A 21826-nucleotide genomic window follows, 5' to 3' on the forward strand; every position below is an offset into this window, starting at 1 on the left:
ATGAATGAATGAAAGACTAGCTTTGGTTTGGCACTACTTTGCAGAAAGCTATTTTTTGAAAAAAGAACCCTCTGGAGTGCCAGTTGTTTATTTACATCTTTAAGTGTAAAGAATTTTCCCCTAAATCTCTAGGGTAACAATAAAGAATAACTGCAAATTAAAAGTGTACATGAAGGGCAGATTCATCCATTCCCGCAGCTCACTGACAGATTTTAGCTGGAATTTCTGTGAGTTTCTGTCTGGGAACCATCACCTTATCGTGATGGAGAGGTCTGTGTGTCCCTATGAACCTGAGAGCTTTGTTGTCTGAAGCCTTCGTGCTACAGGTTAGAGTGTCCCAAAGCAAATTGGGCTCAGGAAAGGGGCCAGACTCATAATGGTTCAAAAAGACTCCATAAAAAAACAAGGCAGAGGAAATGTGACTCAGCCCAGAGGAAGCCCAGGGCCCCCCGTCTGGAGCCAGAACTGGATGGAAGAGGGTGAAGAGTTGTCAAATGATCACCATCTGGTAGTGAGTTGGATCAGAGGGTGGGGGAGGACTTTGGAGAGACCTGGTAAGCCCAAACGGATAGTGCAGGTGAACAGAGAATGTCTGGAGGAGTCCGCCTTGAGACCACCTCTCGACTAGGGTCTCATTACAGCTTTGTGCAGATGATGTGGTTCTGTTGACTTCATTGGCCTGTGACCTCCAGCACTCACTGGGTCAGTTTGCAGCTGAGTGTGGAGTGGTTGGGATGAAGATCAGCACCACTAAATCTGAGGCCATGGTTCTCAGCAGGAAACCGATGGAAGTGCCTATTCTTGCCCCAAGTGAAGGAGTTCAAGTACTTCGGGGTCTTGTTCACAAGTGAGGGGACAATGGAGTGTGTGATTTGCCAGAGAACCAGTGCAACAGGGACAGTTTTGCATTCACTCTACCGTACTGTTGTGACGAGAAGGGAGCTGAGCCAAAAAGCGAAGCTCTCGATCTACCGGTCAATCTTTGCTCTTACTGTCAACTACCGTCATGAAGGTTAGGTCATGACCGAAGAAACTAGATCACGGGTACAAGCAGCCGAAATGGGCTTCCTTAGGAGAGTGGCTGGTGTCTCCCTTAGACAAAGGGTGAGAAGCTCAGTCAGTAAAGCTCGACCGCCCTTTTTTTTGGCAATTGAAGAGTTCTATATTTAAAATGCGGTCTAGCACCCTGCCATATGTGTCTAGATATAAATTTGTCCCATTCTCTAAAATTCTTCTGTTAACTCCATCCGAAGGTTTTGAAATATATATATAGCAAGCGTGGCACTATATTCATCTTAATCATCTCCACTCTTGATACCAAGCTTAAAAAAGGGATTAAGTTCTATTCTGATAAATCAGCTTTTATAATTGATATTACCTTATCATAGTTTGACGCTTTCAGTTTTCCAATGTCTTTTGTTAGGTGAATGCCCAAGTACTTCATTGATTGTTGCTCCCAATTAATTGAATAGTTTTGTTTTAGAAATTGGTTTGTTCAAAATTAAAAGATAAAGCTTGGGGTTTTTTTTTTTTTTTGAACATTTAATTTTTTATCCCGACAGGCTACTAAACTCTGTCAAGGATGTCATCAGGACAGGCAATGATGAGTTTGGGTTCTCCAGATAAATCAAGACATCGTCTGCGAACAGCGCTATTTTCTGTTCTTGTTCAGACATGGTTATACCCTTAATATTCACACACTGTTTTATCCATTGGCTAAGCAGTTCCAGAAAGATGGCAAATAATAAAGGGCTGATCGAGCAGCCTTGACGACTTTTTCATAACTCTAAACAAAAATTCCCACTTTACAGAATCGAATGCTTTTTCTGCATCCATTCCCAAGATGGCAGCCTCCAAGGTTTTTTCTTTAACATGTGGCATAATAAGTAGAGTTACGGCAGATATTGTCATGTGTCTGTCATTGTTTTATAAATCCAGTCTGATCTAAACTGATGATAACTGGTAATATTTTCTCCATTCTTCGAGCTAAAATTGCAATAAAAATTCTATAATCCACATTAAGTACGCTAATGGGTCTGTAGTTAGAGCAATTTGTTCCGTCTTTACCCTCTTTCGCAATAACTGAAATTATTGCTTCCCTCCTACCCTGTAAAATCCAAATGAGGGGCAATAAATGTTGAGTAATGTAACCAAAACTCCCTCTAGCCTCCCAATGACTATGATATAGACCTTCCCCATCTTTTATGTTATTAAGCATTTCAAAACTTATTCTCTTGGACATTAATATACAAACACCTCTCCTATGCCCCGACTGATGCGATTCATGCGAAGATGAAAAAAATCTGATTATAACCATTTCTCTTCAGTTTTTCATGCTCTTTATCAGTCATATGGGTCTCCTGTAAATATAGTACCTCCACACCCTCTTTCTTCATCTTGCTCAAAACTTTACTCCTCTTGATTGGACTGAGGAGGCCGTTTACTAGGGCTGAAACAATTAGTCGAGTATCTCGAATAATTCGATTACAAAAAAAATGTTCGAGGCAACTTCTGTGCCTCGAAGCTTCGTTTAACGTTGTAGTACACATGCCAGGCCTGTGTGTGGCGCTGCAACGTCCGCAGAAAAAAAAAACAGAAGAAGACTGGAGCATAACAGCGAATCAAATTAGCAACGATAGCTATCGCTTTCCAACGTGACACAGAGTAAAATAAAGCCTTTTAAGAGAAAGATGGTCCACACTGATCATCTGAAATAGACTTACTGTGCATTTAAAGCAAAGCAGTGTGGTTGTCTATTTAAAAAAAACACACGGTCTGGGACTATTGACCCGGTGGCATGATGCTGTCTCTCTCTGCCCAGTGTGAGGGGCTGTTTTAATTTTTGCTTTTTTGGGCAACACACAACATTTCACAAACACGGTAATTTAAATAAAAATAATTTTAAAAAACTGACCGCGAGGTTGCATGTCCAACCTCCAGCTGAAATGCATCTGCTGAATTGCAGAGAAAGAGGGATAAAAAAATATCACGCAGGGACCCTGTCCACCAACCTTTATAAAAAACAAAAAACAAAACTTAAAAATGGTTACATTTTACAAGTTGGAGAAAACAAAACAAAGCCACATCCCATCGCCATTTCAGCAAAATACCAACACTTTGGCCCAGTGACATTGTGCCATTGCTTAGGGAGAGCCCTGGACTATTGACATTGTTTAAAAATGCAGAAGTACTTTTTATCCGATTACTCGATTAATCACCAGAATAATCGACAGAATACTCGATTACTAAAATAATCGATAGCTGCAGCCCTACCGTTTATATTATAGGAGGCTACTTTAATTTGATTACTCTTTAGTACCATTTTCTACAGCAAAACAATTTTTATGATTCTTTCCACCCATTGTGCTACATAACACAAACTACGCCACACATTTTCAATGGGTGACAGATCAGGACTGCAGGCAGGCCAGTCTAGTACCTGCACTCTTTTACTACGAAGTCACGCTGTTGTAACACGTGCAGAATGTGGCTTGGCATCGTCTTGCTGGAAATAACAGGTGAATGGTGTAACATTCGCCTGTGGAATGTTCCAAACAGGTGTTCTTTGAGCATTCATCAACTTTCCCAGTCTTTTGTTGCCCCGTCCCAGGTTTTTTGAAATGTTTTGCAGCCATCCATTTCAAAATGAGCAAATATTTGCACAAAAACAAAAAGTCTATCAGTTTGAACATTAAATATCTTGTTTTTGTGGTGTGTTCACTGAATATAGGTTGAAGAGGATTTGCAAATCATTGTATTCTGTTTTTATTTATATTTGACACAACGTCCCAACTTCATTGGAATTGGGGTTGTATGCAGAACAAACCTTTATTGTCCCTGGATGGAATTTCATTCTTTGAAGGAGCTATAGTGCGACGGTTCTGCAAGGAAAAAACAGAAGCAACAGTAAAATATTATACAGTGAGAGGGTCAAGCTAGACTGATACTCCTAATTTCAATTAATTTCTTGATCTCTGAAAAAAAGCAACATTTCAGTGTCACAGATTTATATTAAGGCTGATTACGGCCCATTTTGTTTGCAGTGCTGTGAAAACACATTTTGCCCCCTTCTGATTTCTATTTTGTGTGCATTTCATACTATATTGGTTCACATATTCAAGCACAATACAGATGATAAATGAGTATGAATGAGAATGTTCACTTAATCAGCTTTTTCTACAGTACTATACAGTACCAGTAAAAAGTTTGGAATGGTCATTTCATTTGAATGGGAACGTGTGTTAACATATATATATATACACACACACACACACATATATATACACATATATACACACACCGACTACCTTATTAGATACACCTTGCTAATACTGGGTTGGAGCCCCTAACCCTGCCTTAATCCATTGTGGCATAGATTCAACAAGGTGTTGGAAACATTCCTCCATACTGACATGATAGCAATTTTTTTTAACCAATTTGAAGCATGTGAAAGACCAATCGGGTGATCAAACAAAAGAAGAACTCAGCCGCACAATGGATCTGCATCTATCTTGAAGAGCACAAATTTTTATTTTAACCGCAAACATCTGCGATTTGGCAGAAATTTCACATCCCTGATCATGTAACTGAAAGATCTGCACTGACCGCACAATAAAGTGTTGCCTTAATCTACTCTGCACAGCCTAATACTTAACAAGACTGTAGGATCCAGTATCTATATAAAGGCAGACCTAACAGGAGCCACAATATGTGTTTCAGATACAGGTGCATCACAGAAAAAAGGAGAATATCATGAAAAAGTTCAATATTTTTTGTCAGGTATTTCAGAGTGTGAAAATTTTACATACTAAAATGTTTCACCTATTTCTTAATTTTGATAATTATGGCCTAGCCCTGTGACAGTCTGGCGTCCTGTCCAGGGTGTACCCCGCCTCACGCCCTATGACTGCTGGGACAGGCTCCAGCTGTCCCCATCTCCAATAACCCTTAATTGGAGGATTGAAGGTGAGTGAGTGAGTTACAGCCTACAGCTCCAACAAACTGAGTATCTCAAAATATTACAATATTTCAGCAGATCAGTTTTTTAAAAAGGGATGTATAATACAGATATGTCCAGTGTCTGAAAAGTATGTTCATTTATGCACTCAGTACTTGGCTGCGGCTGCTTCTGGATGAAATCCAGCATCAGTGAGGTGTTGTGTGGAGGTGATCAGCCTGAGGCACTGCTAAGGTGTTCTGTAAGTCCAAGTTGCTTTGATAGCAGCCTTCAGGTCGTCGAGGTTTTTGGATCTGATGTCTCTAATCTTCCTCTTGACAATATTCCATAAAGAATCTATGAGGGATTGTCCATGGGGACAATCAAGTACACTAATATCATGGTCAGCAAACAAGGTACTAGCAGTTTTGGCAGTGTGACTAGATGCCATGTCCTGCTTGAAAAGGAAATCAGCATCTCTATAAAGCTTGTCAACAGATGGAAGCATGAAAGGCTCTAAAATGTCCTGGTAGACGGCTGGGTTGACGTTTGCTGTGATAAAACACAGTGGACGGAACACGAGCAGATGACATGTCACCAAACCATCACTGACTGGAAACTTCACATGGGACTTCAAGCACCTTGGCTTTGTGTCTCTCCATTCTTCCTGCAGACTCTGGGACCTTGATTTCCAAATTAAATTTAAAATTTACTCTTATCTGAAAAGAGGACTTTGGACTACTGAGCAACAGTTCACTTTTTTTTTCTCCTTAGCCCAGTTGAGACATTTCTGACTATCTGTGGTTCAGGAGTGGCTTGGCACCACGAATACAAGACATGTAGCCCATTTCCTGGACACATATATGTGTGTTGGGTCTTTATGCACTCAGCCTCAGTCCACTCCTTCTAACACTCCCTCAAGTTCTGGAATTGGCTTTGATTGACAATCTTCTCAAAGTTGCTGTCATCCCTATTGCATGTACATCTTTTGCGACCACACTTTTCCCCTTCAGTCAACTTCCCATGACTATGCTTTGATCCAGAACTCTGTGAACAGCTAGTGCTTTGAGCAATGATCTTCTGGCCAATGACCTTTAGGGGAGGTGATGGTCTAGTGTTAAAGGCATTGGGCTTGAGACCAGAAGATCCTTGGTTCAAATCCCAACCTGACTGGAAAATCACTAAGGGTCGGCAGGCTGACGCGGTCAAAGTTCAACCCAATCTTTTTTTTTATTTTATTATTTTTTTATTGAACAAAAGAAAAAACATAAGTTCAACCCAATCCAAATTTGGACGCTGTGAGCTGTGACGTAGCTTTGCGCTGTCCAATAGGAACGACGCGTCGGGCCAAAACATGAAAGACTAGTGGCAGAAACCACTGATCTGTTCAAAACAGGAGCAGTTTTCTGAAGAAAAATCCATGGAAATGTTTTTTGTTATTGTTGTTTGTTACCTCAAAATTTCTCATTACTGTTTAAAAAAAGTTTAGAACACTTGTAATTAAAATAGCTAAATCAATAAATGGTTCTTTAGAAACCTTTCATCTGTAAATTAAAAGCACCTGTTATTTCAGATTAGATAATTTCTTGTTTAACACAAGGAACCTTGGACATTTATTGTTAGACAAATAAAATAACATGGAAATTTGTATATTTTTTAAGTCTGGTAGATTATTACTTGATTGTTCAAGCTACCTCAAGTAGAAGTGCACTGTTTAAGTGATAAATAATAAAATAAGGTGATTAAAATGAAAATATATAAAATATATTTAGCATTTGTTCACTGTTCATTCAGTTTTTTAAAGTATCGGATCGGGACTCGGTATCGGCAGAATCGGGGGCAAAAAAAAACCTGATTGAGACATCCCTTATTATAAAGCGCTTTGAGCATCTGATGCATATGGAAAAGCGCAATATAAATGCAGGCCATTTATCTTCTGTGGCTTAACCTCCCTGTGGACGGTGTCTGTGAGTGTCTTCTGGATAACTGTCACTTCAGCAGTCTTCCCAGTGATTGTGTTTGTGTGTACTAAGCCAGATTTGAGAGATTCATGGTATTCATACTGCATTGTGACTTTTGAGATTTGCATTTTCTATTTTTGGGTGGAGGAGCCACCCAACATTTTAGTTTCTATGTAGTGCAACAAGAATATGTCAAATTTTCACTGTCTGAAATACTTGACAAAAAATATTAACCTTTTTCACGATATTCAAATTTTTTGAGATGCACCTGTATGCTTAAAAGTATCATTTTGACACTCCCACCTCTCAACAATCCTTATCATAACATTTTGCTGATTTGCTACTTGCCTTCGCAATTTTGTTGACCTTCACGGATGCAGGTGTAGGTGGCGGTGGCGTCTCTGGGCTAGGTGCAATTTCTTCATTTGGAGCCACATCTGGATTAAGTGTAAATATACTCTCCAAATCAATCTGTGCAGAAACAATTTAATATCATTATTCAAATGAAATTTTTACACATACGCCTATGTCTGGTGTGGAATATACCATCACCTCTTTCCTAAACATAAGTGCTGTCTACCTAAAAACATCACACAGACTTTTTTTTATTTTAGTATATCCTGAACAATTTTTCTTCCTGTGAGTTATGTGCTCTACAACAGAAAATAATCAGTTGACAACACCAAATCAAAAACATTGAGGCGGTACGGAAAAAGCAAAAACAAAACAAAAACGTAGTGATTCTTAAGCCACTTTGACACTTGCATGAACTGATCCCTGCACTGCCACGTAATTCATTGTGCCAAGGCGTCCCGCTGTGTCAGGCTTGACGCGACGCTATATAAAATTAAGCATTTCTTAGCCGATGACACATTTGCTCTCAGAACTTGGATGATGAAACCATTTTCTCATCACTCCCAGAATCACAGAAAAATGATCTACAGCGTGTCTCGTGTGCACCGTGTGGTGGAGAACAAATTTGGAATCTCACACACACACACACACACACACACACACACACACACACACACACACACACACACACACACACACACAGAGAGACAGACAGTGGTGGGCACAGTTCGGATTATCTTTTCAGGTAACTTTTAAAACCATTATCGGACTAATTATCTTCCGATAAATTTTTGTCCGATAATTTTTAGACTGTTAACGTGGTAAACAAAGTTGAACAGCTACAAACACTTATAAAAATTAAAAACAGTTGAGCACCTACCTGTTAAATGTTTTGTAGCAGAGGTGTAGTTCTATCCTCTGCAAACAGACGAGAGCTGCTTCTAGAAGAAACTGTTCTATCGTCTGCAGGCAAAGGAGAACTTGCCACCAAAAAAAAAAAAAAAAAACTCATTGCTTTTAACCCCATACTAATACATGGGCAATATCACCCAACTCATCCAGGGGCATACATTTTTAACTTATGGTTCAAATTTTAACCAAACTAATTCAGTTATTTAAATTAACATCACGTCTGAAGTTTTATAAAGTGAAAATATCAGATATATGTTTTAGTTTTAAAGTAATGCACTAATTTTTAAGGTTTTAGTGTGGACATGCTGTGTCCAGGTGCATTATGGGTATCTCAGTACGTTCACGACATGAGAAATGCATTTCAGACGCTCTGATCAGGATCCACGGACAACAGCATTAAACTCTAGTGCCTAAAACTCTCACGAATATATTCTCTGGGTTTATAGACGTTATTGTGTTTGCGTTTATTAAATTACACGCATCTTAAATGTAGCAGACACAGATTATCTGTAATTTTGTTTTGGCAAGTTTTCAAGGTCTCTACTGCCATCTACTGGCCAGTAGTGTTCATGGCAGTATTCAAACTGAAGCTGGGCTGATATTTTCAATCACTGTACTCGGTTCCAGCTCAAACTGTACCACAGAACCGCATGCTGTAAAAGTTCAGAGCGCCCGATTTATGTTCTCACACACATTGTATGTTCAAAAACCACACGTCGGACTCGTGTTTCCAGAAGCAAAATGTAAACAGAAGCTTTTTTTTTTTTTTAACTTAATTTACAAAAACTCTCGATGGGAGACATCAAAGTAAAAAAAAAAACAAAACAAAACATTACAAGACAGGTCTGCGGTGTTTGCTCATGCACAGTGCGAGAGGTTGGATGTGTGTAGCGCTTCAGCAGCGGGATACCCTCACAATGGCCGACCAGAATATCAAACAGGTTTGATTTTCATCTGACCATACGATCGGCGATCAGGAGGTGCTCGTGAGATGTTAAACGCAGCTCGTTACACCATTTATACTAAACGATGCAGGACGCGCGATTAACCTGAAACTCGGTGCGATCCAAAAAATTCTCGCACAAATAAAAAAATCAGCTGAAAAAGGGCCAAAACTCACACTGGCACCAGTAGATCATTGCAGTGTTCTATTTATTTTGACACCGGTTATATCAGACAGTTATCTAATTACAACTTGGCTCTTTTTTTTTTAAATGCTTTTTTTTTTTTTTTTACAAATAAAAAATGGCATATTTTACAAAAGCACATTTATCACCAACACACGACACACCTCACATTAACGTGTTGGTTTACACAGAATGAACCAATCAGTGTTAGCGGAGGCACATTTTACCCAGAATGCCATCTGTCTGTTTGTTACAAAACTTCAGAATTAGTGCATTATTCAACATTAAAAGATGTATGTTATATCTTAACTTTGCACAAATGACAGAATTGACATTAATGGAGTTATTCTATGAATATTCATTTTATTTACACCAAACCATAAGTTAGCATTGCTTTATTTTCCAAGACCTCCGCCTGATGGCAGCATTGTGATTGAGTAGAGAGTTGAGCTTCGTGGCTCCTCTCAGCCGCGTTTGTGCTGGAAGCCTTGTAGTAAACTGGAGCTTCCAGCAGGGGTCAGAACGCTCAAAGACAGAAGTGCTGACTCATTGTTTGGGTCTGTCGTCGCTTTTGATACTTCCAGAAGCGATCATGGTGTTAAAACTCAAAATCAGCTTGTTAGTAGTTGCAAGTGTACCAGAGACAATCCTGGAATTTATCAGTTATCTGCAACTTCCGATACATTTTTGGGTGGTTTAATGTTTTATCTTTTATCTTTTTCAAAGATAAGGGCAATTCCAGCATTACTCACGTTACATTTAAAACAACAGATGCTTGAATAAAGGTGTCTCCCTCTTTTATGACTGGACTGAACATTTGTATTTTTCATGGTGAATACTAAACACCACTCTCTACATCCACATAGAACAACATGAGAAAGATCTTTCTTCATTGTCCTTGCTGGGCACATTTTGTCACCGTTACTCACATTACGCAAAAAAAATAATGTGGCTTTTTTAACTTAAGTTTGCTTTCACCTTCTTGTTAAACTACAGAGGACAGAGCAAAATGATCTATTATAGTTTAAACCTTTATTAATAACCTCTTCAAAAGAACAAACAAATTGGAACAGACTAACTAACATTTGTCTTTATAGATGGGTGATTCTTAGACTACAGGCACTTATTATGTCCTTTGATCATATTGTATGAAAAACAGAAAGAACGGGAAATTTCACACTTTTATAGTTATCTTTACAATGAAAGTGTGTTAAGAAATTTGTTCTAGTAGTCTATGATGACTTTTTCATCTTTTTTCCAGCATCATTATATGCAAATATTGCCATTTTGTGCTTGTCCCACACCCAGACTTTTGATCTTCAATGATAAAAATGAATGGTAAAGAAACGTTTTTTCTAATGTTTTAAAATATCTCTGAATAAAATATCAGTAAAATAATCAAAACATAATTGGGGTATTCAATGTCATACAACTGTTGTGATTTTTTTTTTAAATAAAATGTAGTTGTCCCACACTATTGCCGTAATTTCCACCACAACACTGTAATGTCCCTAAACAGTTTGTATGAACGATTGTTTGGGTAGTTTCTATGGAGATAAACAGTGACATCAGAGCACATGTATATAGCGCCAAATCACAACAAACAGTTGCCCCAAGGCTCTTTATATTGTAAGGCAATTGTGTGGTGGAAATTACATTTACAAGGCCAATAGTGCCCGTAGTTAAAGAATCACCCAGACATTAAAAGAATAAAAGTCGTGTTACTCACGTTACGTTACTCACGTTACATGTTCACCAAGAACACTGCAGTGCATTAAAACTGAAGTGAAGACTGCCGAGTAAGCAATTAGTAACTCTGTGAAAACTGCTGACTAGCCCTCCCCCCCACACCACCCCACGATCATTGATCAATCTTGTCCATCAACTACTGAAATACAATGTCAATAGTCCTGTACAAGAAAGTTCAGTGGAGTATCTTTCTGAGTTCCTGATACTCCCTTCGTATCGCGTTCACAATGTCTTCATCAATCGAAAAGGGATTTTGGGATTTTCCCCTACTCCCTTATTTAGCAGGAGTAGGGGGAAAAGTACAGAGGATCTTCACACAGCACAAAATCCCAGTTTACTTTAAACCTGATAACACCTTGAGACAGAAATTAGTTCACCCTAAGGACAGGATCCCTAGTTACAAACAGAGCAATGTAGTGTATTCTATCAGATGTCAGGAAAACTGTAACGAACACTACATAGCTGAGACTAAGCAGCCGTTACACAAAAGGCTATACCAGCACCGCAGAGAGAGCGCCAGTGGACCTCAGTCTGCAGTTCATCTCCACCTTAAAGACACTAACCACACGTTTGAGGACAAGGAAGTTAAAATCTTAGCCAGAAAGCAGAAATGGTTTGAGAGAGGGGTGAAGGAGGCACTGTATGTGAAACAGCTGAAACCCAGCCTTAACCGGGGAGGGGGTCTGAGACACGCTTTGTCCCCTGTTTACAATGGGGTACTCAGGTCAAAGCAGTTTCAGTCTTTTGTTCATGGTAAGGAGTCACTCATGTCATCCGGAGATCCGTCAGGTGAGCCGTCAGGAGAGGTGTCAGTCTCAATGTTAGGAGGGACAGCTACCCTGTCATTAGGAGGGTGCTAACTAGAGCACAATAGGTGCTAATTAAAGCAATTATTTAGTCACTAGCCAATAGCAGTCTGCCTCTCAGTAGCAGGGGTCTGGTTAGGTTTAAAACTCCAGCTTTTGTGGCTTCTTTGTTCTTCTCTACAAGGGTCAAGACAGAAGTCAGACTACCAGAGCAAGAATTTTAGCTGAGGAAGCTTCTGCAGTTTGAAGCGAAACGTCCTCACATCAAACAACCCAGTCTAGTCGAAGATTCAAGCTTCTCTACTATGTTTGTTTGATGTCGCTGGGTTGAAATTTGTTATGACATGACACAGATTCAATTTCTCCCACCATACAGGAAATGACATGTATCACCATGTTTTCCCACATGCATTGTGGGAAAACAACCTGCCACTTATGTCTCAAAGTTAAAACAATAGCTAATTGGCTGCCACCTATTTGTTAAAACAATAACTAGTTGGCTGACTGAGTAACTTAGTGGTTGAATAAATGAATGAATGAATGAAAACTATTTATTTCGAACATTTGATACAACAACAATTACAAGATAGATCAGTAAAGACAACAACAAAAAAGTTCCTACTGTGTACCCAACATGTCCGAAAGTCTTATACAGCGGCACAACCTTAGCTATTTTCATTTGATTGGGAAATTTACCGGTTTGAAATGATAAGTTACAGATGTATGTTAATGGTTCTACAATCCATTCAATGACCTGTTTTACCACCACCATATCAATTTCATTTAAATCGGTAGATGTTTTATATTTACAATTATTCACAATGTCTATAATTTCTTTTCCATCCACTGATGTGAGGAACATTGAACAGGGATTTCTTTCTATGAGATTATTATCCCAATCCTCAGGTTGGGAATTGGGAATTTTTTCTGCCAAGCTTGGTCCAATATTTACAAAAAAATTATTAAAACCGTTGACTACCTCATCCTTATTTTCCTTCTTGACATTATTATCAATGAAATACTGAGGGTAACTCTGTTTTTATTACCATTTTTGATAATGCTATTTAATATATCCCATATTCCTTTAATATTGTTTTTGTTATTATATAATATGTTACTATAATATTCCTTCCTACATACCCGTATAATATTAGTTAATCTATTTTTGTATTTCTTATATCTATTTTCTGCCTCTTTAGTCTTTAGTTTTATGAATTCTCTATACAGTGTATTTTTCTTATTACATGCATTTCGTAACCCTTTCGTCATCCATGGTCGATCTTGGATTTTTTGTTTTCTGTAGTCTTGTTTAATTGGACAATTTTTATCATATAATGATGTAAATATTTGTAAAAAAGTTTCATATGCACTATCAACATCACTTTCACTGTATACCTTTTCCCAGTTTTGCTCCTGTAAATCCTTCTTTAGTGTGTTCATGTTTTCCTCTGTCCGCACTCGCCTGTATTTTATTTTCTCCTCTGGCTGATTCCGCCGATGGTTTCTATTATAAACGATGAAAACTGGTAGATGATCACTAATGTCATTGATTAATAATCCACTCACAGTGTTATTCTCAATATCATTGCTGAATATATTATCAATTAAGGTAGCACTATGGGATGTAATTCTGCTTGGCCTGGTGATTTTTGGATATAAACTCATACTGTACATTATACTGATAAATTCATCTGTTATTTTATGCTTATTTGGATTGAGCAGATCAATATTTAAGTCACCACAAATGAACACAGTTTTTTGATTAGTTTTTGAGAACATTTTTCCCATACAGTCAGTGAATGTTTCAATACTAGATCCTGGTGCTCTATATATACAGCTGACTAATACATTTTTGCTTTTTTCTTCACATATTTCAATAGTTATACATTCTAATAAGTTATCAATCACAGTTGTCATATTGTCTACTATTTTATAATCCATGTTCTTATCCACATACACAGCCACTCCTCCTCCACTCTTATTCTTTCTGTTTACACAATTAAATTCATATCCATCCAGTTCAAAATCCATTCCTTTATCTTCAGTGATCCATGTTTCTGATATAGCAATTATGTTAAATATTTTTTTTAAATTTACTTAAATATTCTTTAATGTTGTTAAAGTTTGCATATAGACTTCTGCTGTTGAAATGGATTATTGATAATTTGTTATCCGTTTTAATGATCCAATTAAACTGTTCATCTGTATAATAGCAACAACTGTCATTGATATTTGAGAAGAAATTATTGTCCGGGTCTATATCTTGCTCCAAGTCCAGTACATTGTGGTCTGTGTATTTAAATGTTCTCAGTTCTACTTTTCCATGATCAGCAGTCCTTTGAGTTATATCCTTCTTGTCTCCAGATGTAGATGATGTAGTAGATGAATAGGTTCCTCTGGTCTGTGTCATGGTGTTGTGATGTGTTTGTGTCCTCATACCTTATTGGTCGTATTTGTCCAGATCCTCGATGTTCCCGATTACCATAACCTTCGCTTGTTGTGGTGTTCCATTCAATTTGATAAATGTTTTGCAGTTGGATGTCCATGTCTGTTGAATTTTTCCCTGCTTTTTTAAGAAACGAGCTTTCCTGGCGATGTCTGCGTTTCTTTTGGTCAGATGTCCATTGATGAATACGTTTGTTCCTTTAAGTTTCCGTCCCTGTTTTAACAATGCCATTTTATGTTTTCTGTTGACAAACCTCATTATAACTGCTCGCTTGTCTCCATCCTCTCTCCTGGGCAGGGGGTGGCACGCTTCAATGTTATTACAGTCCATTTGAATACCTTTAGATTGCAGAAAGTCAGCCACCTGTTGTTCCACTGAGCTGGCCTCCTGCTCGCTGGCCTCCCCTCCGCTGTCTTCTGACACCGCCCGTGCGTAGGATCGAGGTTTAATATGAATTCCTGTAATAATAACGTCGTTCATCCTTGTGTACTGTTCCAACTCCGCAACACGGTTCTCCAGGTACACCAGACGCCGGTCTTTCTCGGCATTCTGGATCCGGAGAGCCTTCACTTCTTCCACCAGCTCCATAATGGATTTCTGCTGCATTTTAACAACAGAGATTTCCTCAGACAAAAAGTCCAGGGACTTTTTGATATCGTCTCCCTCCTCCGCCGTCAGTGCCTTCTTCGGACCCATGGTCAGATAACTCCGCGCTGGCACCTCGGGCCTCGGTAAAGCCGCGCCGGTGGAACTGCGCTGACGCCTCGGGCTTCAGGTGTAGCCGCGCCGGTGGATGTGCGCTGACGCCTCGGGCTTCAGGTGGAGCCGCGCCGGTGGATGTGCGCTAACGCCTCGGGCCTCGGTAAAGCCGCGCCGGTGGAACTGTGCCGACGCCTTGGGCCTCAGTAAAGCCGCGCCGGTGGAAGTGCGCGGACGCCTTGGGCTTCAGGTGGAGCCGCGCCGGCGGATGTGCGCTGACGCCTCGGGCTTTAGGTGGAGCCACGCCGGTGAAAAACAATCCTCAGTAGCTGCTGTGGATCAGCGAACTTCAGGCTTGAAAACTAGTTTCTTGTCTTCTTTAAATCCACTTGTTTCTTCTTGCTGCTCTGCGATCTGTTTGTTTCTACCAACTCAAATATCTCGGCTTCATTAGCAGCAGTTAGCCGCTGTTTCAACAACCTTCTCAGCTCTCAGTGGTTCAGTGATGAAGTGAGTGTTACTCACGTTACACTACACGTTACTCACGTGTTACTCAAGTTACAGATTTTGAAGCACTTCTGCCCCAAAGGCTATGAGGGATTTTTCTGGTTTTGTTTCATGAATATAGTAATTCAGGGTGGAAGAGATGAATGCAGGAATCTGGCTGTCATATCTACCAGCACTGTCAAACTAGAGAAAAGTTCATTTTTTGTTACTCACGTTACCTAGAAGGACGACCTCATTTTCGTCGCCCAGGCTAAAAAACACAAGGCTTACTTTTGAAATTAATATGTTGTTCTCAATACTCTAATAAGAATACTAACAGAAAATGGTTATAAATTCTGTATTAAGCTCAGGACTTGTGTAATACAATGAGGAAGAAATACTGTGTTTTGGGCTTGAAACTTGCTGTTTTGTTGGGGCAAAAATGAGATGTGCAACCAAAAACCTAAGGTCGGCTGAACTGGTAGAAATCCTTGTGTTTCTCATATTTGGGTACCCAAAGGACATAACCAAGTGGTATTTGATGTGATATTTACATTTTGAAATTTCACCTGCCATGTTACCTTTTTGCTGGAATTGCCCAAATCTTTTCAGTTATCTGATTATCTGTTATCAAAGTTAATTTTTTGGTTATCTGTGCCCACCACTGTACACACACACACACACATACACACACACACACACACATATATATATATATTTTATATATACGAGGTCTGTTAGAAAAGTATCGGACCTTTTTATTTTTTTCAAAAACTATATGGATTTGATTCACGTGCGATTACAGCAGACAAGCTTGAACCCTCGTGGGCATGCAAGAGTTTTTTCCACGCCTGTCAGTTACGTCATTCGCCTGTGGGCTGGCTTTGAGTGAGGAGTGGTCCACCCCTCCCGTCGGAATCTCTTTGTCTGAGAACTTCCTGAGAGACTGATGCTTTGCTTGACGTTGTGATGCGCCCTGAGCCGCCGCTGTCTGCCTGAGCTGAAAGCTTCCAAATTTAAGCCTCTGTTGACCCAGGACGTCGTGAGAGAACAGAGAACTTTCAGAAGAGGTCGGGATCAGCAGTTTATCCGGACATTCCACTGTTAAAGGAGATTTTGTAATGAAAGAAAGTGCGGACGGGTCCGCGTCAGGACGCAGTTGGCGCCGCGTGCCGCCACAGGAAAAACACCTCCGTTGGAAGCCTTAAGGACAAGTTGAAACATGTCCAGCTGTTAAACAATTTCTCAGATACTCACTCAACTGAAAGCCATCAAAAGCCGCCTGGTTTTTACAAATGGTTATCAACACGGAGGTGTTTTTCCTGTGCCGCTGCACCGCGTCGGCTGCGTCCCGACACGCTGACCCATCCACACATCTTTCATTAATAAAATCTCCTTTAACAGTGGAATGTCCGGATAAACTGCTGATCCCGACCTCTTCTGAAAGTTCTCTGCTCTCTCACGATGTCCTGGGTCAAAAGAGGCTTCAATTTGGAAGCTTTCAGCTCGAAACAGGCAGACAGCGGCGGCTCAGGGCGCGTCGCGACGTCCCGCTCTGTGGGCAGTCCTTAAAGCGACAGCAACAGTCCATAATCTCTCATTAGCCGTTAAAATTTTCACAGAAAACCAGCTGAATTTCTCGAATGATGTCCACTTCGATGTGCCTCACAGTTTTGGAAAACATTTTGATCAAGCAAAGCGTCAGTCTCTCAGGAAGTTCTCAGACAAAGAGATTCAGACGGGAGGGGTGGACCACTCCTCACTCAAAGCCAGCCCACAGGCGAATGACGTAACCAACAGGCGTGAAAAAACTCAAGCATGCGCACGAGGGTTCAAGGTTGTCTGATGTAATCGCACGTGATTCAAATCCATATCGTTTTTGAAAAAAATAAAAAGGTACGTTAGTTTTATCACAGACCTCGTATATATATGTATGCACACACACACACACACACACATACGCACACACACAGAGAGAGAGAGACTGACTAATGGATTGGTAAAACAGTTGCATTTTCATTCTTTCTCATAAATTAGATAATGCATCTGTGAAGTTATGTTATTATAGATGTAACATCTCTTCATAATTTAATTTCAGGTTCAGATGCCCTGCATGCAATGTTTGTGAATAGGTTGCGCAATGTTCACGACTAGTTGATGCAAGTGGCACGAAATTTATGCAAGCCGAATATAACGGATTTTGCATAATAGATTTTCGCTCACATCAGACAAAACATCTCATCCAATCGCAATGCATTTCCATTAAAAACCCCTCATGTGCTGAACAGAGCAGTCTGGACATGCCCAGTAACAGAGGAAAGCGGGCACCGTATTTCTGTGATTAAAAGACCGGTCATTTATTTTTTCAAACCGTGCTCAGACCCGGCACCTAAACGTGGCAGGCTTTTATTCAAGGCTGGCAATTATTAACAAAATGCTGCTTGCTGCCTTCACTGTAATGTAGTGTCAAGCTTCACACATATCCCTAGGTGTGACAAACCAAACCGCATTACATCAGAGCCCTCTGCGTGGCTGCGAACCCTCCCTGTAGCCTGACGTGTATCTGCTAAATGACTGAGACCGCAAAGAGATGTGATTCGTCACGTTTCCGTTTTCACTCCTTCCTCTCCCATCATATTTTAAAAGTTTTTGCAGTGTGCCCGCAGATTACATTTCGACCATGGATCAAATATGTTTGACAGAAAAGTCCACAAATATGACCAACCTTACCACAAGGAGTCAGAAAAAGACGCTCAAATGACCCACAATTCATGAAGGAAAATTGTATGTACCATATAGATTGGTTTGGAGGTTGATGATTGTATAAAGAAGTGGAGCTCACTGAGGGACAAATTGATCCAGAAAAAAAAAATCACTGGTCCTGTGGAAAATTGCATAAAGACGCGATGGAGAACTTTAAAAGGGTCGCGCGCATGTTGATGTCATTGCATGGCCACGGATTACAGAAGCATAAATCAGGCTTTAGGATTTTAAGGTACCACTCCACAGCTGACTTAGAAAAAAGAGTGACTCGACCAAAAGTAATCTTTTTAATGCACATAATGCCTGCCGCTTATTTAAAGCAGGTGTTTATTTTCTATAGATGGAGTTTTGACTTGGTTATTAAATGAGGCAGCTCCAGATTCAAAGTCAAGCTTTTATCAAGGAAATATGCAAGCCTAACTGGTGTTGGGTATTGCCCATTAGTTGTTCAGCGCCTCCTGGCTGTAATTAATCCATTACATACATATAACGGATTCTGTACGTTTCATACATGTAACGGATTTTTCCATTTTATACGTGTAACAGATTTTTCCGTTTTATTCCTATTACGGATTTCGATTGTAACGGACAAAATTCGCTGGTCCACCTGAATCCATTATATGCGAGTTTTACTGTATATCCATTCCTGCATTTAAGGCCTACAACACATTCCCAAAAAAAGTTGTATCACTAAAGCATTTACCACTTTGTAATGTTCCCATTCCTTCTCACAACACTTAAAAGGCATTTTGGCACTGAGGATACAAGCGATGAAGCAATTCAAGTGTTACTTTGTCCCATTCTTTCTACAGACACGTCTTAAGGTGTGCAATAGTACAGGGTCGTCATTGTTGCATTTTTCCTTTCAAAATTCTCCAAACATACTCTGTTGAGGACAGGTCAGGACTGCAGGCAGGCAAGGCCAAACCAGTGTCCACACAGTCATCTTCCATAGCCATGCCTTGTTAATGTGTGCAGAATGTGTTTTTTACATTGTGCTATTGAGAAATGCATGGACATCCTTGGAAAAGATGTCATCTAGAAGGTAGGCATTTGTTGCTGTAACATCTCAATGTACTTTTCTGCATTAATGCTGCCATCACAGAAGTACAAATTACCTTTGCCAACGACACTGATTGACTGACACAACCCCATACCATGATACAACCCCTGGCAATAATTATGGAATCACCGGCCTCGGAGGATGTTCAATCAGTTGTTTAATTTTGTAGAAATGACATGACACAAAACTGAAGTCATTTCAAATGGCAACTTTCTGGCTTTAAGAAACACTATAAGAAATCAGGAAAAAAAATTGTGGCAGTCAGTAACGGTTACTTTTTTAGACCAAGCAGAGGGAAAAAAAAATATGGAATCACTCAATTCTGAGGAAAAAATTATGGAATCATGAAAAACAAAAGAACGCTCCAACACATCACTAGTATTTTGTTGCACCACCTCTGGCTTTTATAACAGCTTGCAGTCTCTGAGGCATGGACTTAATGAGTGACAAACAGTACTCTTCATCAATCTGGCTCCAACTTTCTCTGATTGCTGTTGCCAGATCAGCTTTGCAGGTTGGAGCCTTGTCATGGACCATTTTCTTCAACTTCCACCAAAGATTTTCAATTGGATTAAGATCCGGACTATTTGCAGGCCATGACATTGACCCTATGTGTCTTTTTGCAAGGAATGTTTTCACAGTTTTTGCTCTATGGCAAGATGCATTATCATCTTGAAAAATGATTTCAGGAAAAATAATTGTGGCAGTCAGTAACGGTTACTTTTTTAGACCAAGCAGAGGGAAAAAAATATGGACTCACTCAATTCTGAGGAATAAATTATGGAATCACCCTGTAAATTTTCATCCCCAAAACTAACACCTGCATCAAATCAGATCTGCTCGTTAGTCTGCATCTAAAAAGGAGTGATCACACCTTGGAGAGCTGTTGCACCAAGTGGACTGACATGAATCATGGCTCCAACACAAGAGATGTCAATTGAAACAAAGGAGAGGATTATCAAACTCTTAAAAGAGGGTAAATCATCACGCAATGTTGCAAAAGATGTTGGTTGTTCACAGTCAGCTGTGTCTAAACTCTGGACCAAATACAAACAACATGGGAAGGTTGTTAAAGGCAAACATACTGGTAGACCAAGGAAGACGTCAAAGCGTCAAGACAGAAAATTTAAAGCAATATGTCTCAAAAATCGAAAATGCACAACAAAACAAATGAAGGAACGAATGGGAGGAAACTAGAGTCAACGTCTGTGACCAAACTGTAAGAAACCGCCTAAAGGAAATTGGATTTACATACAGAAAAGCTAAACAAAAGCCATCATTAACACCTAAACAGAAAAAAACAAGGTTACAATGGGCTAAGGAAAAGCAATCGTGGACTGTGGAAGACTGGATGAAAGTCATATTCAGCGATGAATCTCGAATCTGCATTGGGCAAGGTGATGACGCTGGAACTTTTGTTTGGTGCCGTAACAATGAGATTTATAAAGATGACTGCCTGAAGAGAACATGTAAATTTCCACAGTCATTGATGATATGGGGCTGCATGTCAGGTAAAGGCACTGGGGAGATGGCTGTCATTACATCATCAATAAATGCACAAGTTTACGTTGATATTTTGGACACTTTTCTTATCCCATCAATTGAAAGGATGTTTGGGGATGATGAAATCATTTTTCAAGATGATAATGCATCTTGCCATAGAGCAAAAACTGTGAAAACATTCTTGGAAAAAGGCACATAGGATCAATGTCATGGCCTGCAAATGGTCCAGATCTTAATCCAATTGAAAATCTTTGGTGGAAGTTGAAGAAAATGGTCCATGACAAGGCTCCAACCTGCAAAGCTGATCTGGCAACAGCAATCAGAGAAAGTTGGAGCCAGATTGATGAAGAGTACTGTTTGTCACTCATTAAGTCCATGCCTCAGAGACTGCAAGCTGTTATAAAAGCCAGAGGTGGTGCAACAAAATACTAGTGATGTGTTGGAGTGTTCTTTTGTTTTTCATGATTCCATAATTTTTTTCCTCAGAATTGAGTGATTCCATATTTTTTTCCCTCTGCTTGGTCTAAAAAAGTAACCGTTACTGACTGCCACAATTGTTTTTCCTGATTTCTTATAGTGTTTCTTAAAGCCAGAAAGTTGCCATTTGAAATGACTTTAGTTTTATGTCATGTCTGTGATCTGCTTTTTTTCTACAAAATTAAACAACTGAATGAACATCCTCCGAGGCCAGTGATTCCATAATTTTTGCCAGGGGTTGTAGATCATGGTTTTTGGAGTTGTCACAGTTAACAGTCTGGATAGTCCTTTTTTTAATCTTTGGTCCAGAGCAGACTGTATCCATTTCTTCAAAAAAGGATCTGGAATACTGATTCATCTGACCACAATACACATTTCCACTGTGTTATGGTCCAACTAGGGCAGTCACAATTATTACAATATTCGCCAATCTCAATTATTTTTCATATTCACGAATATTTTTCATAATCACGATTACCGTGAATTACTTATTTTATCCACAAAGTTGCATAAAACGACTCAGAATCTGACGTCATCGTGTTGC

At 39.6% G+C, this 21826-nt stretch overlaps 2 protein-coding genes across 7 annotated transcripts in view; both read right to left on the bottom strand.

Annotated features, from left to right (window-relative positions):
* Positions 1-21826, bottom strand: part of LOC117510476 (betaine--homocysteine S-methyltransferase 1-like) — a 366504-nt gene that overhangs the window by 215345 nt on the left and 129333 nt on the right.
* LOC117510474 (kinesin-like protein KIF2A) overlaps positions 1-21826 on the bottom strand; it is a 104483-nt gene that overhangs the window by 48133 nt on the left and 34524 nt on the right. For all 6 annotated transcript variants that reach the window (XM_034170201.1, XM_034170198.1, XM_034170197.1 and 3 more), the window contains exons 3-4: positions 7246-7368; positions 3827-3881 (exon numbers count right to left, since the gene is read on the bottom strand). In XM_034170201.1, the coding sequence (XP_034026092.1) occupies positions 3827-3881; positions 7246-7368 (178 nt within the window). The remainder of the gene's footprint in view (positions 1-3826; positions 3882-7245; positions 7369-21826) is intronic.

The sequence above is a fragment of the Thalassophryne amazonica genome, chromosome 5 (assembly GCF_902500255.1).
Source record: "Thalassophryne amazonica chromosome 5, fThaAma1.1, whole genome shotgun sequence".
Classification (NCBI taxonomy): Eukaryota; Metazoa; Chordata; class Actinopteri; order Batrachoidiformes; family Batrachoididae; genus Thalassophryne; species Thalassophryne amazonica.